An 18363-nucleotide genomic window follows, 5' to 3' on the forward strand; every position below is an offset into this window, starting at 1 on the left:
ACACATATGTACGTATAGTCACATAGCCATACACACACATGATTTTTTTTTTGTTGTTATAATGGCTCCCTTTTCATGTCTGATTTTATTATTTTGGGTCTTCCTGTTATTTCTGTTGGTTAGTTTAGCTGAGAGTTTGTCTACCATGTTTATTGTTAATAAGAACCAGCTTTTAGGTGGCTAGAGAGATGGCTTAGTGGGTAAGAGCACTTCAGAGGACCTGAGTTTGGCTCCCCATATGATGATTTACAACCAAACATAACTCCACCTAGGGGAGCCAATGCCTTCTGACCTCCTGGGCACCAGGCATCCACATGGTACATGCACATACATGTGGCAAAACACTCATAGATATAAAATAAATCTTAAAAATAGAAGAAAAGAGCCAACTTTGTTTTGTCTGTAAACATAGGACTGCTTTCACTGTATCCCATAGTTTTTGGTGTGTTATGTTTTCATTTTTGTTTGATTCTTACAATATTTTTATTGCCTTCTTGATTTCTTCAGACTGATTATTGTTTGTAGTGAATTCGCTGATTTCACTACAGACACATTCAGTAGTATGTGCAGATTATGTCTAGTTTATCTCTTGCTGTTAATTTGTTGTCTTAATCTGTTGTGATCAAGTAGAATGTGAAGAATTACTTCTATTTTCCTGTATTTGTTAATACCTGCTTTGTGTTTTAATATATGATCTATTTTCCATGAACTTCTAAGAAAAATGTCTATTCTGCAGTGTTTGGGTGTAATGTTCTATAGAAGTCTGAACTCCACTTGATATATATCAGTTAATTCAGAAATATATTGATTTCTTTTTTGTTGGGATGACATGAATTGATGAGAATGAGGTTTTGAAGTCACCCACTACTGTTGTGTTGGAGTTAATCTGTGACTTTATATCTGGTAGTATTTGGCCTCTTTGCCTTCAGTAACTATTAGAAGGTAAACAATCACGAATTGTAAGGAATGATTTAATAAGATGAGTGGGAGGGAAATAGAGTGGGTATGGATAAGGATTAAGAATTAGATTTTCAAAAGTAACAGAAAAGTGAAGTGAGTAAAATATCAAGGAGGGGAAAATTGTTATAGTTAGAATCCAGGTTTTAGAGAAGGCAATACAGAGAGAAAGAAGAAAATAATGTAGAACTTAATGGGTACGTATATGAGATAAGGCTACAGACTATAGCAAAGAATGCCTTGTAGTAAAGTGAGTTTGAGGAACTTAAACAACAGCCCTAACATTGACTGAGCAGTGTAGAAACAGAAGCAAAACCATCATTAGATATAAATGCAAGGGTAGAAATCAGATAATAGAAAATAAGAAATCAAAAGGATACTTCTGGAGTGAGTTTCTGGCATAGCTGTGTGGAGATGAAAAATGGGGTTCATATAACCCTCTATCTCTAGGTGGGTTGTACATGGTGCTGTGTGGTAGAGTGGATAGCAGAAGCCATTGGTTTCTATGGCTTTAGTGTTTGTGGGATTCTGGTATGTGGGGAGTGGGAGGTGTTGTGATTCCTTTTCTAAATAGTCCATTGAACTGCACTCCACCCCAGCCTCTTTTAGTCCCTCAGGTCTTGTGTATGAAGAGTGGCATTTCCCTAGCCATTTCTGCTCTCTCCTGAATAGCTTTATTTGGCAAGCTGACTTGATACTCATTGGAGAGGGCTTCTAGATCAGCTTTAATTCTCAGCTTTCTTGACTGTTTCCCAAGTTTAACTTTTCCAGGAACCTCAGGGTTGTTTATTTATGTTTCTGTTTTTAAAGACAGTCTCTTTACATAGCTCTGGCTGTTCTGGAACTCACAGCTTGGCTTTGATTGTCAGCTTTCTTGCCTGCTTCCTAAGTTTAACTTTTTTAAGGACTACTAGGTTGATTGTTTGTTGTCTTGCTTGCTTATTTATTTATTTTGTAAAGACAAGATCTCTACATAGCCCTGGCTGTCCTGGAACTCACTGTGTAAATTAGGCTGGCCTCAAACTTACAGAGATTTGCCTACCTCTGCTTCCCAATGTTGGAATTAAAAGCGTGTGCTATAAGGCCTGGGCATCAGACTGTTTTCAAGAGCATCTCCCATCATTCCTACCAGCAGTGTTAAGAGTGTCACAATTTTTTTTCTGTATCCTTGTCAATGTGTTAAAAGTAGCCATTCTAGCTGGCTCTGGTGGCTCCCAGCACTCAGGAGGCAGAGGCAGGAGTATCTCTGTGAGTTTGAGACCAGCCTGGTCTACAGAGTGAGTTCTAGGACAGCCAGGGCTGTTATACAGAGAAACCCTGTCTTGAAAAACAAACAAACAAATAAATTGAAAAAAAAAATAAAAAAAAAGAAAGAAAAGAAAAAAAAATTGAGCTGGGTATGGTGGCCCATGCCTTTAGTCTCAGCATGGGAAGCAAAGGCAGGTGGATCTGAGTTCAAGGCCAGCCTGGTCTACAAAGCAACTTCCAGAACAGTCAAGACTCCACAGAGAAATCCTGTCTTATTGGGCTAGAGAGATGGCTCATTGGTTAAACACATTGGCTACTTTTGGAGAGGATCTGGGTTCAATTCCTAGCACCCATGTGCTGGTTCACAACCATCTGTAACTCCAATTCTAGAGTATCGAGCACTATCTTCTGGGTGCAGGACACCTTACTGCACCACCACCACCACCCCATAAAACAAGCCCTACAATAAACAAACAAATAAATAGGAAAAAATTTTACTCTGACCTAGCCTGGTTTTTGTTTGTTGATGTTTTGTTTTTGCAATCATGTTGATCAATCCAGGGCCTTACATGCTATGCAGTGCTCTTCCACTAAACTGCATCTTCAGTTCCACCCTATCTTTATTTTCTTTGTATTGCTTGTTTGTATTGCTGTGAGGTAACTCCTTCAGAGAACACATGGGTGCTCTTAAAGCTGAATAGAAAGTCTGTATTGCTGACTGGCAGTTGCATGTGAACTTGACCAAATCATACAGCCTTGAGCCTCACCATTCTTTGCTTTCTATGCATGGAAACCATACTTTGGTTGACAAGAACAGTTAGCAAGAAGCGTAAATGCAGAAGCTGAAAAGGAAGGTTAGTACATTGAGGAACTTCCTTAGATCCTGAAACTATGGACCAGGCTCTGATGGATTAGATCTTGTTCTTGTTTTGGCAGATGTTGGATTTCAAGGTGTTGGGTTCTAAGTTCAGAATGGTCCTCTTAACATCAGTTGTGCTAAGGTCTTGGGGCCTGTTATAGTTCTTAGGTTTTGTTTGTTTGTTTGTTTGTTTAAGTTCTTAAAGATGGAATGTATTAAGACATTGGGGACTGTTGGGTATTAATTTTAGATGTGTCTTCATTTTCTGAAAATGGAGATGTCCGACATAGAAATTTCTTTCTGAAGACTTTGAGTTTGGTGTTGTATTTCTTTTTACATTATTGTTTTTATTACCTGCTTTCTTACTTTCCTTGTAGCTCCTTGTTAGATTAACTGGTTGCTTAAGAATGTGTTAATTTTTTTTTTTTTTTTTTTTGGATCTGAGGATCGAACCCAGGGCCTTGCGCTTGCTAGGCGAGCACTCTACCACTGAGCTAAATCCACAACCCAAGAATGTGTTAATTTTTATATTTGTGAGTTTTTTAGTCACTCTTTAATTTTATTGCATTGTAGTTGAAGGAGATACTTTATATGACTTACATCTTTTTCAGATTTATTGAGTTGTTTGTTTTGGCTTAAGAGACTGTCTTGGAGAGTGTTCTGTGTACTTGAGAAGAACGTATATGTGTCTGTTTAGTGAGTTCTGTGCATTTCTTTGAGGTTTTGTTGATTAATAGTGATGCTGATGTCTTCTAGTTCATGTTTACCTTTTGCTTAGTTGAAAGTGGTGCATTGCGTTCTTAGCCATTGTTAATGAGCCACTTCTCTCTTCTGTTTGTTAATTTTTGCTTCTCAGTCGAAAATCTGTTTCCAGATTAAGTGTCTGGGAAGAGATTCTTCTCATGAAGTTAAAGGATGGAGGGTATTTTTCTTGGGCCTCTTTTATTAGGGCAGTAATAGAATGTTTTCCTAGCTTTCAAGCCCCTTAACCTCCTAAAAGTTACATGTCCTAAAGTATTCACTATTTCAACAGTACATTTCAATAATAGCTTCCCCACTGAATTTCCCCAATTCTTTCTAAGAATGCATTTATTTCTCCCAATAGCTGTGGTACCTCATTTAATATCAGCCAAAAGTCCAATATCCAGAGTCTAGAGTCTCATCCAAATATTATGTAAATCAAATAGAAGTAAGACTAAATTGCAATCTATCCTGAGACATTGCTTGCTAGCTTTGAACCTGAGATAGCATATCTTTTATATGCTTCTTGGATACACTGGTGAGATAAGCATGATATAGGCACTCCCATTCAAAATGAGAGGAAATAAGGAAAGATGAAAGAGCACATAAGTTCCAAATAAGTACAAAGTTCAGTAGAGCAAAAACATTTGGCAGTTAATTCTCAAGAACAGTATTTTGCTGGATGTGCTTGCCAGATCTCTAGGGTTAGGTACGTTTTCTGGACCCACTAGTAGACTTGTCCCTCAGCCTTGGCATTCTTATTTCTATGATGACTATATACCTGGAGTATGTGCCATGGTTCCCCAAGGCCCAAATTATGTGAAGTCTCTACCAGTCTGAGGTCCTAGAAAGAGGATTTGCTGGGCATTTGTTCTATTTGGGCATTATAGTAGCTCAGCACTTGAAGAGGCTTTTGTGTTTGTACCCTCTGATTGGAAGAACATTCTTTGTAATTTCTGAATTGCCTTCATTGACAAAGATTAAACATTGGAGTCATCTTTTTATTAGTCATTTGACAACAGCTTTGCTACTCCGTTGAATGTTTTTTTCATTCTTTAAAATATATGTGTGCAGAAATTTTCCTAATCTTTTAAGTTTTGTTTCCTTTTTGATGAATTAAATGGTTCTATCTTTAAATCATTTCTCATTTCACTCCAAGAAGTCAGGAGGAAACTGGGCTAAATATCCAGTTTCATTACCCATATTCTGAGACATAAACACAGTTCAGTCAGGTTCTTTACTATTTTATGACAAGATGGATATCTCTACATCATTCAATAACATTTTCCTCTGAGACCTCGACAGAAAGATACTTACTATTCATTTCTAGCAGAATTTTGTTCCTGATAGCTTAGGTATCTCTAAAGAGAATTTGGCTTTTCTCAGTCCCCCACCCCTTATCCCTTTTTATTATGTGTGTAGATATTTTGTCTGCATGTATGTCTGTGTACCACCTGTGTGCATAGTACCCAAAGAGGCCAGAAAAGGGTGTTGGATCCTGTGGGACTGAAGTTTCAGATGTTTGTGGGTGTTAGGAATCAAACCCAGGTTCTTTGGAAGAGCAACCAGTGAGTGGTCTTAACTGCTGCGGCATCTCTCCAGATCTGATTTCTTTTGTTGTTGTTGTTTTCAGTTTTTAAAATTTTATTTTATGTTCCTTGGTATTTTGCCTGCATGTATGTCTGTGTGAGGGTGTCAGAAGTCCTGAAACTGGAGATACAGATAGGTGTGAGCTGCCTTGTGGGTGATAGGAATTGAACCTGGGTCCTCTGGCAGAGCAGCCAGTGCTCTTGACCGCTGAGCCGTCCCTCCAGCCCCTTTTTGAGTCTTTGAAACCGTTACTAGCATCGCTTACAGCAGTTTGGTTTCAGCAAAATGTGCTTTTGAAAGCACGTCCGTCTTCAAAAATCCCTGTATCGATATCCATGTTTTTAGAGCGCTATCACAGCACCTTACTCCTGGAGCCAGTTTACTTTGTCTGCTAAAAGACCGTGACTTGTCTTATGGCAACAGCAAGTAATTTTTCAGAGTTCTGGAGGCTGAGAAACCTAAGAAAAAGGTAAACGTGTATCAGGTGTCTTGTGGGGCTGCTTTCTGATCTGTGGATGGCCGCCTTTCTGCTTTGTCTTCATGTGGTTGAACAAGCCCAGGATCTCTCTTGGGCCTCTTTATTTATGAGGCTCTATGGTTGTGACCTATCACTTTCTAAATGCATGTTTCTTAATCCTGTGATCTTGTTGGATAGGATTTCAGCATAAAGGTGGGGTGGGGGGCATTTTCCAAAGATTCAGATCACAGCAGTGTCTATTTCTTTTTAGTTGCTGCTGTAAACGGTAGTCTAAAAATATCAAATGGAAAGTTCTAGAAATTAAGTTTTAAATTGTGTGTATTATTCTGAGTGGTGTCATTTAGTCTTAAGCCATCCTACCTTGGGCTAGCATATCCATACTGTATATATCACTTGCCTATTAGTTCTTGGTAGCCACCTGAGTTACCAAAAGTTCTGTCATGGTATTGTAGTGGTTATATTCAGTTAACCTTTATTTTATTCAGTAATGACCCCAAAGCTTAAATGCAGCAAAACTAGCAAACAGAAGCCATTTAAGTGCTTCAAGTAAGTGAAAATGTAGCTTTAAAAAAATGCCCAGTTTCCTAAGATCTGTAGTAAAAACAAATCTGTTTGTGAAATGTAAAGGGCATCAGTGCTAATTTTGCTTTCGGAACCTCAAACTGCAAGTTTCAGCCTTAGTACATGATATAAATGCTTGGTTGGTATGGAAAAGCATTAAATTTGACGGTAGAAGGAATGAATTTATTTTTTAAAAAAAGGGGGGGTTCAGAAAGCATTGAGTCTGCACAAAGATTTTGGCCACTCTGAACAAGTATTATGAAACCATTGGGGTTGGGGATTTAGCTCAGTGGTAGAGCGCTTGCCTAGCAAGTGCAAGGCCCTGGATTCGATCCTCAGCTTAAAAAGAAACCATTGAATGCAGGTAAAGGATAGTTGCACAGACTCCGAAAGAGGCTTGCACTAGAATTAGTTATGTAATTTTATATAGTACTTTGCTATAATTGTCCTGATTAGTTACTAGTTACTTACTGTGTCTATTTAATAAGCAAAACTTAGTTATAAAGCTTGTATATAGGAGAAATATGGAGTCAGTACTATTTATAGTTTCAAGGATCTGTTGAAAATGTTGGAACGAACCCTTGCAGAAAAGGCATCTAAGATACAGTAAGTCCATTTCTTTCTTTCTTTTCTTTTTTTTGGGTTGCTGTTTACAAATTTTAAAAATCATTAGTTTTAAAATGTTATTTAAATATAATACTTCAACACCTGTGCTTGGCTCAAAAGCCAAGTCCCTTAACAGACAGTATGTGATTGCATCATAGTTTTAGGTGGTAGTGCATGCCTTTAATCCCAGTACTTGGGAGGCAGAGGCAAGTGGATCTCTTGATTTAAGGCCAGCCAGGGCTGCATAGAGAAACCGTGTTTCAAAAAAAAAACAAAACAAAACTCACCTAAATCCATTCTGCCAATATATTGCCTTTTAATTGGAGAATTTGGATGTTCTGTAACTATTGATATACCACTTTCATTTTGTCATTTGTTTTCTGCATGGCTTATTTCAGTTTTGTTCAAGCCCTTCCTGAATACTTTCTTTTGTGTTATATAGGTACTTTCTAGTTATTACTTTGGTGGGCTTTGTGTGTGTGTGTGTGTGTGTGTGTGTGTGTGTGTGAGAGAGAGAGAGAGAGAGAGAGAGAGAGAGAGAGATATACACCAGGAGACTAGGAACACTCATTCTCTCTTTTCTTCCCTCCGTTCCTCCCTTCTAACTTTACTCTCTCTCTAGGCAAGTGCTCTACCACTGAACTATACCCTCACTCTTTCTCATATCTTCTGTCTGTACATTGTTTAGTTGATTTCTTAGTGTTTTCCTTGAGCACTATAAATTAACTGAATTTGTAGCTATATTTTGAATTAATAATACTTTGTAAAATGCTTTCATCCTATATAGTTCTCTCACTGCCCCCCCCCCAAATTATTCAATATTTCTCTACCATGCAGATGTATAATTACTGTTTTACTTTGTTGTCTTTTAAATTATAGGGGACAAAAGAGAAGCAAACTCCCACTTTCTTTGTTAAATACTTTCAGATTTTATCTTAAATAATTTACAAATACTTAAACTATATATTTATATATAGTTTATATATATTTAATATATTTATATATTAAGTACATTACATATAATATGGAGCTGAGTATATGAATAGTTTTGAAAAATCATAGACTCATACTAAAGTTAAATGAAACCTATAACAGTATAAAGCTCCTACCAGCTTTACTAGAACTAGAAAATGAATCTTCTTTCTTCCAATATTGTGAAAGTTTATTTTTATCTCTGTGCTTTCAATCACAAAGATTCCCATTTCCATTAAAATGGAGGAAATTAGTTCAGCTTGTAATTCTGTTTTAGTAAACTCCGTGCCTCTCCATGAAGCACAAGGAGTCCTTTTTATCGTGGATTTACCTGCTGTGGTGTAATTAATTTATACTTTTGATATCTTTAAGAAAAATTACCCCTGACACACGCACACTCACTCACACGGAGAGAGCAGGGAAGGATGGCATTCACATGGCTTTCTTGACCCTAAATGACTAAGGTCCTCTAAGGAATTGAGACCCACAGATTGTCAGTTGGTGTAATTGACTCACTCTTAATCAACTTCAAATTTACATTTAGATGGCTTCTTTACTGAAACATAATTACTGAAGACAGATAGAACATATATGACAGGACAAATGACTCAACTGCTCTTGAAAGCCGTGCATCCAAAACACAGGTCTTTGTGAAGACCTGCATTCGTACCTCCTAGCTATTGTGTGTCTTCGATGTTTAGGTCACTTAATACATAGGAATCTCATTCATGGCTCTATGTGTTAAACATACAAATATAATTATATAAAATTATTTTGGAAATGTTCCAGCTGCTAAATGTAGTCCTTTTTTTTCCAGAATTCATTAATAACACTTTTTATTGGGCTTTGTTTTTAGGTTTATTGTGGTCACAGCATTGTATAAAATGTATAATAGTAAATTGTATAAAAAGTTCTCTGTTTTTGTGTTTTCACAAAAAAACTTTTTCATTTCTTCTGGTTTTGGTCTATAGATATGGGAAACTAGGTTGACCTGGGACTGAAAATCATCTCTCTCTAGCAGATATAAGTTGCCCTTTCTGTTCTATTAACTATCCTTTCAAGTCTTTATGCTAGACACACAAAATGGAACTTTTTTTTTTTTTTTTTTTTTTTGGGTGGGGGGATCAGTTTCAATATAGGGTTTATCAGTATAGCCTTGGGTGTTCTGGAACTCGCTCTGTAGCCCAGGCTGGCCTTAAACTCACAGAGATCCGCCTGCTTCTGCCTCCCAAGTGCTGGAATTAAAGGTGTGTTCCACCACCGCCTGGCACAAAATGGAGTTCTTATTATAAACCTTAATGTAAAAATTCTTAAGCCACTCAAAATAAATAAAAGGATAGAGGTACTAGAATGAATATATTTACATTCATTCAATGTCTGCATTTATTTATTGAATGCTTACTTTATTGAGGACTGTATGTAGTTCAGTGAGACAGATTATGGAATGTGGATAAGCTTCATTTTCTTTGTTCATCATCTAGTGGATTAAATGCCAAATAGTTAATTTTAAAATATAGTTTATTATTCTTGCTAGCTTTATGTCAGCTTGACATAGCTGGAGCCATTTGGGAAAAGGGAACCTCAATTGAGAAAATGCTGTCATCAGATTGGCCTGTGGGCAAGCCTTCAGGGCATTTTCTTGATTAAAGTTGATGTGGCTGGCCCAGCTCATTATGGGCAGTGCCATCTCTAGGCAGTTGGTCCTGGATTGTATAAGATAGTGAGCTGGCTAAGCTATGCAAAGCAAGTCTTGTTTTTCAGTGGCTTTTGCTTTAGTGTCTACCCCCAGGTTTCTTCCTTGATTCCCTGCTTTGACTTCCTACTGTGATGCGGAAGTGTGAGAGAAGTGAACCCCTTTCTTCCCCAAGTAGCTTTTGTTGTGTTGTTTAACACAGTAATAGAAACCCTAAGACCTTTGTTATAGAGGATGCAAATTCAGCACTGATGAGGATGTTTCAGGCTTTGCCCTGGGCCTTGTAAGATGAGAATGTGTTGTAATTAAGTAGTTTGAAGGAAGAATTTATTTTTTAAGTATTTATTTATTTATTTCCTTTTTGAAGGCAGGGCTTCCTTGTGTAGTAGCTTTGGCTGCTCTGGAACTGGCTCTTTAGACCAAACTGGCCTCTAACTCACAGAGACCCACCTGCCTCTGCCTTCCAAGTGTTGAGATTAAAGGTGTGCACCACCACCGCCCAGCATTGAAGAAATAATTTTATAGGGAAGAACATATTTCAAAAGGTTTGGAAGCACTGATGTGTGTGTGAATCAGTACAGAATATAGTTTGTCTGGACTGAAAATGGTGGTAGGGTCAGGTCTAAAAAACGATAATAGTAGGATCAGACCCAGGATCTTGGATGTCATCCAGCAATTCGAAGTTTTTGGTATTGCCAGTGGAAAGTCAACAGAGTCTAAAAGGAATGAAGGCTAACTACAGTGTGGTTGGACTTTAGTAAGATGGTGAACTAGGCATGGGGCACACACCTTTTAATTTTAGCATTCCAGAAGCAGAGGCAGGCCAACTAGGGCCACAGGGTTGCAAAACCCACAGGAGTCACATATCAGATATCTGCATTACAGTTCATAACAGTAGTAAAATTACAATTATGAAGTAGCAAGAAAATAATTTTATGGTTGGAGGTCACCACAAGATAAACTATATTAAAGGGCCTGCAGCATTAGGAAGGTTGAGATCCACTGCTTAGACCAAGTGCAGGGGGTGGGGATTTAGCTCAGTGGTAGAGCGCTTGCCTAACAAGGGCAAGGCCCTGGGTTCGGTCCTCAGCTCCAGGGGTTAAAAAAAAAAAGACCAAGTGCAGAAGGACTTAGTTAATGATAACTGCTACTATCATGGATGGCAAAAGTCAGAAATAAGAAAATGAATTTGAACTTTTGTTTATTAATATTATCTTGTTTGAATGATATGCTTGTATAAGTTAGGCTCATGCCTGCAATGGCACCAGGTTTTAAATATTTTAATGGTAAGGCATATATTTTATTTTTTAAATATTTATTTTATTTTATGTGTACTATGTATGTGTACCACATATGTGCTTGCTGCCTGAGGAGGTTAGAAAAAGGAAATGAATCCCCTAGAGCTGGAGTTGCAGGTGGTTGTGAGGCATTATGTGGGTGCTGGGAACCAGAGTCCTCTGCAAGAATATGTTCTTAGCAGCAGAGCCAACTCTCCAGCCCTTATATTTTAGTTTTTAATATGATGTAAACGTCTTTTTATTTAAAAATATTTGGTAATACATATTTTTAATTTTTAAAAAAAGTTTATGTGTGTGGGTGTTTTGGTTTGCCTGCAATATGCCTAGGCACTGCTTTCTTGCCTGGTGCCTGCTGAGCAAAAAGAGAGTGTTGGCTCTTTTGGCACTGAAGTTATAGATGTTTGTTATGTGGGTGCTGAGATTCAGAACTAGGTCCTCAGAAGAATAGCCAGGGCTCTTACCCCCTGAACCATCTCCTGAACACTATTTTTGAATTTTGAATTGCTTTATTGTGGCGTTTTCATAATAATTTGTTTTTGTTGATCCTCTCTAATTGTTCTTCCCTATCCCTTTCTCCTCCCCAGTTGTCCCCTTTCTGCTTTCATGGTATATGCATCCTCTTGACCTCTTCTTCCTCACTACTTCTTCCACTCTTCTTGTCCCTTCTCTGGATCCATAACCTATACCAACACACACACGTGCACGCATATACACACATGCACTAATTAGGATCCATGTATGAGAGAAAACATGTATTATTTGTGTTTCTGAATCTGGGCTATTTCATTTAATTTGCAGATACATCCTGCAAGTTTCACAATTTGATCTTTTTTGCAAGTAAATAAATTTTCATGTGCCATGTTTTTATTATCTGTTTATTGGTGGATGATATCTACACTGATTCCATTTTCTTATGAGCATCTCTGGTAGGATGTAGGCTCCTTTGGGTGTATGTCTGGGAGTGATATAGCTGAGTCATACAGTAGTTCTATGTTTTGTTGGTTGAGAAACCTCTATAGTGATTTTCATATCTGTTTATTCTCCCACCAGCAACGAATATGGGTTCATTCGTTCGTTCTTTTTTCTTTCTTTTTATATCTTCAGTATTTTTTTTCATTTTTGTTTTGTTTTGTTTGTTCTTTGTGTATGTTTTATTTATTTATTTTTACTACACTATTCTCACTGGGGTTCAGTGGAGTCTCATTGTTTTAATTTGCAGAGAATGACCAGATCATTCCGCCCTTTAGTGATTGGCAGTTTGGTTCGTTCCATGTGTATATGTGTGGTTTTTTGTTTTTTTTTTTTATTTTTGCAGCTCATTCTGTATTCTAGATATTAAGTCCCTGTCTGAAATATAGAATCTGTTCAGTTTGTTGGTAGTTGCTTGTGCTATGCAAAACCTTAGTTTTATATAGTTCCACTTGACAAATCCTGAGGTTACTTTTTTGTGCTATATTACTGGAGTCCTGTACAGAAAATTCTTGCCTATGCTTATATTTTGAAGTATTTTTTTTCCTAAAAGTTTCAGAATTTGAGGCTTTAAATTAAAATGGGTTTTTTAGTACATGGTAATAGATAAAGATCTTTTCATTATTGAATAAGCTTTTTTTTATCAAGTATATATATATATATATATATATACATACATATATGTATGTATGTATATATATATGTGTGTGTGTGTGTGTGTGTGTGTGTGTGTGTGTGTGTATATATATATTGACACCTTTGTCAAAAAGTAGATGGTTTTATTTCTCGGTCCTATGTTCTATTCCAGGTCTATATTGTGCTTTTGTGATTCAGATTGAAGGGAGACATTTGTGGGAAATTTTAATATGTCTTGTTTTCTGTGAGGAAATAGGTGCCTAAAGATGAAGCTTATGAACCTGTAGTTTAAGAACATTGGGAAATGGGAGGCTTCCTAGGCCTCTGGAACATTAACTTTAGAAAGATACGAACACATTAAAAAAATAAAATCAACCCACAAGGTTTAGATAGCCTATGACAATTTTGCTTTTACAGAACTTGTGCAGTGCTTGTACGTATGTCAGAAACAGAACTTTGCATTTGGATTTTCCATTTAAAAAGAAAAGGATCTGAGGGTGAAAAAAACAGAAACCAAAGCTCTAGGAGAGCAGTAGACACCAAGTCTGCTCACCATTGCTGTATGTGTTCTGCTTGCCCTATTGTAGGTTCTCAAGTTAATATATTTTGGTTAAGGAAATAAATATTTATTGAATAATTTGAAGAATACTTTGAAAGGAGAGTGATACTTTTATTTGGGCAAAAGTGAGGTGCAAAGACTTGAGAAAATGTTAGTAGAGAAAAATGATTATTGAACACAGTTTAAAACAAACAAACAAACAAAACCCTTCTGACCAGAACTATGTTCTGGGAAATATGCTTCAAAAAGGAGATTGTTTTAGATTATAAAATGTTTTTATTGCTGGATGTGGAATTGCAGGGAGGATTGTTCTTACAGCAGTGTGAACTTTAAAGAAGCCATTAATTACTGTCATGGTGTTCTGAGTCTCAGTTCTCAGTGTCGTGAGAATCAGAAGACACTGCAAGTTGCAATGAAGAGACTTGGAGACTGGTTTGAGACTAGTGATGCTAGGTAGGACTTAGTCAAGTCCAGTAGGAAGGCTTTAAAATGTGCAGTCAGCGCAGTGGTGGTGCACACCTTTAATCCCAGCACTGGGGAGGCACAGGGAGGTGGATCTCTGAGTTTGAGTCTAGCATAGTCCACACAGTGAGTTCCAGGACAGTGAGAGCTGTTATACTGAGAACCCTGTCTTGATAAACTGAAAAAAGAAAAAGATAACAATTTCCAGTAAAGGTACTTTTAAAACCCTAGCAATAGAATATGAAGACTTGACTTGCCTATTCAGTATTTATTCTTTTTTTCAGTAGTATAAACAAAAGTTTATTGATAACACAATAAACATAACTTCAATCAACTTTTTCAAGCCCAAAGAATAGTACCTGAATTACAATTTATATTTTGCTTTAACTATTACAAACTCCATCCAAGTCAGCTGTGGAATTTTAATTCTGAGTGATATTGTATTTCTTGTAAGGATAAACTCTGTGATCAGATACCAAATCCTTAATTTTTGCTATCCAACTATTTTTCTTGATTTTTCTAACTCCATATATTGTAGACTGTTCAATGAATCTGTAATAAACTTCCAAAATTAAGGGAATGTCTTTCTTGTTTTTGTTTGCCTAAAGTCTTAGCTCGAGTTCATTTTTTTTGTTGTTGTTGTTTTTTTGTTTTGTTTTTCGAGACAGGGTTTCTCTGTAGCTTTGGAGGCTGTCCTGGAACTTGCTTTGTAGACCAGGCTGGCCTCGAACTCACAGAGATCCACCTGCCTCTGCCTCCTGAGTGCTGGGATTACAGGCGTGCACCACCACCACCGGGCTCGAGTTCATCTTTTTTTTTTTTTTAAAAGGATTTATTTATTTATTATGTGTACAGTGTTCTGTCTGCATGTGTCCCTGCAGGCCAGAAGAGGGCACCAGATGTCATTACAGATGGTTGTGAGCCACCATGTGATTGCTGGGAATTGAACTCAGGACCTTTGGAAGAGCAAGCAGTGCTCTTAACCTCTGAGCCATCTCTCCAGCCCTCGAGTTCATCTTTTTAAACAAAAAATAAGCTCCCAAAACATCCTCAAGTTGGGCTGCTAAAATTTCTTTAAAGACCCTCCTTACCTGTGGTTCTATGGTTCAAGCCATTCTGAGCACTGCACACTCAGACATGTGCATGGTTGCAGCAAACAATTTTTTTTTTAAGAGCTCTGGCAAAGTTTTATTAAAGAAAAACTTCCTGGTTTACTTTTCATTAGTCTGTTCTGGCATGCTTCTGATATATCAGAATCACCTGGGTCAATGCTAGCCAGTATGCATACTCTAGTATTTTCCACATGCTGTGCCCGATTCACTATTATTGCCACTGTAGTGGTGGACATCAGTTCTGGCCAGCATGGCATAGCGTTCTGCTTCAGATTTCCTCAAAGCTGGGCAATTGTTGGTGAGGAGAGCCAACTTCGCTTTACCCTGTCTGATCATCTTCCGAGCCTATCCCAGCAAGTACTTTCCACTTTTCATAACAAATTGGAGCCTAGAGTTGATTGACTCCAGGGACTTTTTTCATCTTCTTTGCAGCCACTATCTTTGAGACTTAGGTTTGGGACAGCCCCCAACCAAGATCAGCCGCCAAGATGGCCAGGAGGCCCAGTATTTATTCTTTATGGCACTTTGTTATCATTCTTCATGGCTTTTCTATGAGATCTTGTTATGAATTTTTGAGCGTCTTTGTTCTTATTTGCTTTTTGTTAACATCAAGCATAGCTTGTGGGATAATTCAGTGTTGCTATGCAACTGCTAAATTCAATATTTATTATTAATAAAACTGGGTAGTGTTAACATTCAGTGAAAAGAGGACAGCAGAATGTAGATCTGTAGCATCCAGTACATAAGTGTAAGGTTCAGTGTATTGTGGCAAGCATGAACAGAAAAGAAATGACTTTTATATGGTTATTATTTAGAACAAAATTAGTTGTGGCTAAATCTTTTATGACTAAATTTATTGTTGTTGTTGACTGCTTGCTTACTTTCAGTCTGTGTTCCCCTCCCCTCCCATAATACAGGACTTAACGCAGTACCCTAGGCTGGATATGGAGTATAGTTCTGAATTTGTGGCATTTCTTCTCACTTAGCCTCTTGAATACTGCATTAGAGGCATACATCATATCCAATCAGTGCTTTTTGATCTGTAATTTTTTTTGCTAGTGATAATGTGTTACTGATATTCTTCCTCAGTTGACCTATTTCAGATTCTATTCTTTGTAAATTTTAAATTAGTATCTCTCAAGCTGTTACCTCTTTTCTCTTTGTACTTTGCTAGTATTTCTTGCTATATTACATTTTTCCTTTTTAGAAATTGAGACAGAGCAGAGCATGGCATAGTGGTACACACTTATAGCCATAGCACTCTGGAGACTGCGATGGGAGATTCAGAGTTGGCTATTACCTGGACTATATACAGAAACCCTGTCTCAAAAATAAATAAATAAAATTTGCTTACTATGGAAGTTTTGACATTTCTTATAATTTTATATAAACCCAGGTGAAAGTACTAGGTTTATTCTTTCATGTAAGAACTACCAATAATCAATTATCTTTGTCAGCTAGATTTTTAGTTATTTAATACCTTCTAAGATACTCAAATGCTTTCACTCAACATTTATAAAAATAAGAATTCCCTTTTGGAAAGTAAGAGGACTTAAGAGTTGGAGACTGTTTTTGAGATTTACCTAAAAGAGCAGGGGTTTGCTATTAATGAGAGTATCTAGTCTTGAGGGACTAAGATAGTATCTAGCCATTAATCCTCATTATTATACCACCACCTCTCTACTTCCACAACTCAAGTCTTTTCTTCTTTTCTAATGTTTGGAAGAGCAAGAGGACATGGTGATTAATTCTATTAGGTAAATAACAAGCAGCTATTTGATTAATGAGTAATTTAATTTTGCTATTGGAATAATTTGTAGACAAATAATTGCTTTCTAATAATAAATCAAAAATTACAGTTTAAAAATAATATAAAAAATCAGCTCTACAATATAAACTTTAGCAACTTCTGTGTTGAAAATTACAGCTTTATAGGAAGTAGGACCATGGCATTTCTTAAATTACACTGTTATTTTTATCGCCAGTTAAACAAGATAGTGTTATTTTTGAAGGCTACCTTTTTCCTTTTAATTTTAATTGTACACGTATATGGGTCTTTTGCCTGCCTGTAAGTCTGTGTGCCATGTGCATGCAGTGCCTTTGGAGGCCAAAAAGGGCATTGGACCCCCTAGGATTAGTGTTACTGAGGGACAGTTAAGAGCCTATATACAGATGCCGGAAATCAAATCCTGGTCCTCTGGAATAGAAGCTGAGCCATCTCTCCAGCCCCTTAAAGGCCAGATATCTTTTCTGTCCTCTTTTGCTTTCTAAATTCTTTGGTTATTTCTGTGCATTTGAAAAGTAATAATGTGTACCAAATGTACATGACATTAATTCTTTGTAAAGGTCACAGTTAAAGTGCACATGGAGTCTCAGATCTTTGTAATCAGTATTTGAACTTTATAGTGAAGTCCTTGACAATTTTTTTTTTTGAGCCACTGCTGATTCCACTTTCTCAGGTTTTTCTTTCTTACTTAACAATCCACAACAGCAAGATATTTAAATTATCTTTCATTAACTACATGGTAGTACTTGATGTAGTCGGTTAGAAAACCTGGTCTTCTTCTTTCACACTGGTAGAAGGACACAATGGTTTTAAACAGGTTTTTTTTTTTTTTTTTGAACAGCTATGTGAATTTTTTTTCTCATTTTTTTTCTGTTTGTATACCTAGTGAGTTTTACCTTTGTAAAGGAACCATCAAGTAGTTAATATTGTATTATGAAATCATGCAGGGCTTTCCTTCTAAAATATAGGGAGGGGTGGGGAAACTATTTTTGAGAATTTTCTTTAGAGAAAACTATTGACCTGAGAGAAATTTTGCATCAACCGTTATGCAGAAAAAAGAGGACTATTTATTCTAGGAAGCTTATGGAAGTTCTGAAGCATGACACTTCTTTGGGAAGGTACTTTTTAAAATGCTAATTTCTGTACAATTTTATAGAACAACTAGAGAACTGTGAATTTCCATTCCATCATTGGTTATTTCTAGTTTCTGTTTTGTTTTTGAATGTACTTTGAATTTTTGCTATATTAATCATTAACAGAAATGCAAACAACCCCTTTTTAGATTTGTGTGTGACTCTTTCCTGAGCATCTCTTCAATATTAACCAATGATTCTTGAGAAATATTTTTCAGTGAATATTGTGGTAATGGATTTTATTTTATCCTTTCAGGATTTGAAAGTATTCTTGAAGGGCTGTTTGGACCTGCGTTATTAAAAGATCTCAGTTTATTTAAAGGTATTCAAAATATTTCTGGTATTTCACAATCTTTGAGGTTAACACCTTGATGGTTTAGGTATCATACTCAGTTTTATATGGGTTAAACTCCATTCATGTCAGCATGTTTGTGTTTGTTTTATACTGTTAGTATATGTGTAGGTAGCATAATTAGCTAATAAGAAGCTAGGAGGTAAGTGAAGAATCTTAAATACAGAAGTGGTGGTGGGGTGCGTAGTGGAAAGAATTTCAAGATATGGCTAGGAGTAGTGTGGTGGTATCGTGTTCCCCAAAATATTGTGCACCCTAATAAACTTATCTTGAGTCAGAGAACAGAACAGCCAGTAGATAGTCATAGAGGCCAGAAAATGGTGGCATACACACCTTTAATCCTGGCATTCC

General features: G+C 36.8%; 1 protein-coding gene and 1 pseudogene across 5 annotated transcripts in view; one reads left to right on the forward strand and one right to left on the reverse strand.

The window, feature by feature from the left end:
- Nucleotides 1-18363, forward strand: part of Lcor (ligand dependent nuclear receptor corepressor) — a 129826-nt gene that overhangs the window by 36912 nt on the left and 74551 nt on the right. For all 5 annotated transcript variants that reach the window (XM_036169335.1, XM_036169315.1, XM_036169329.1 and 2 more), the window contains one exon: nt 17917-17982. Coding sequence is in view for 4 of the 5 variants with exons in the window: in XM_036169315.1 (XP_036025208.1) it covers nt 17917-17982 (66 nt within the window). In the remaining variant the exon portion in view is untranslated. The remainder of the gene's footprint in view (nt 1-17916; nt 17983-18363) is intronic.
- LOC118570680 lies at nt 14841-15158 on the reverse strand (annotated as a pseudogene).

This window comes from Onychomys torridus, chromosome 1 (genome assembly GCF_903995425.1).
Source record: "Onychomys torridus chromosome 1, mOncTor1.1, whole genome shotgun sequence".
Classification (NCBI taxonomy): domain Eukaryota; kingdom Metazoa; phylum Chordata; class Mammalia; order Rodentia; family Cricetidae; genus Onychomys; species Onychomys torridus.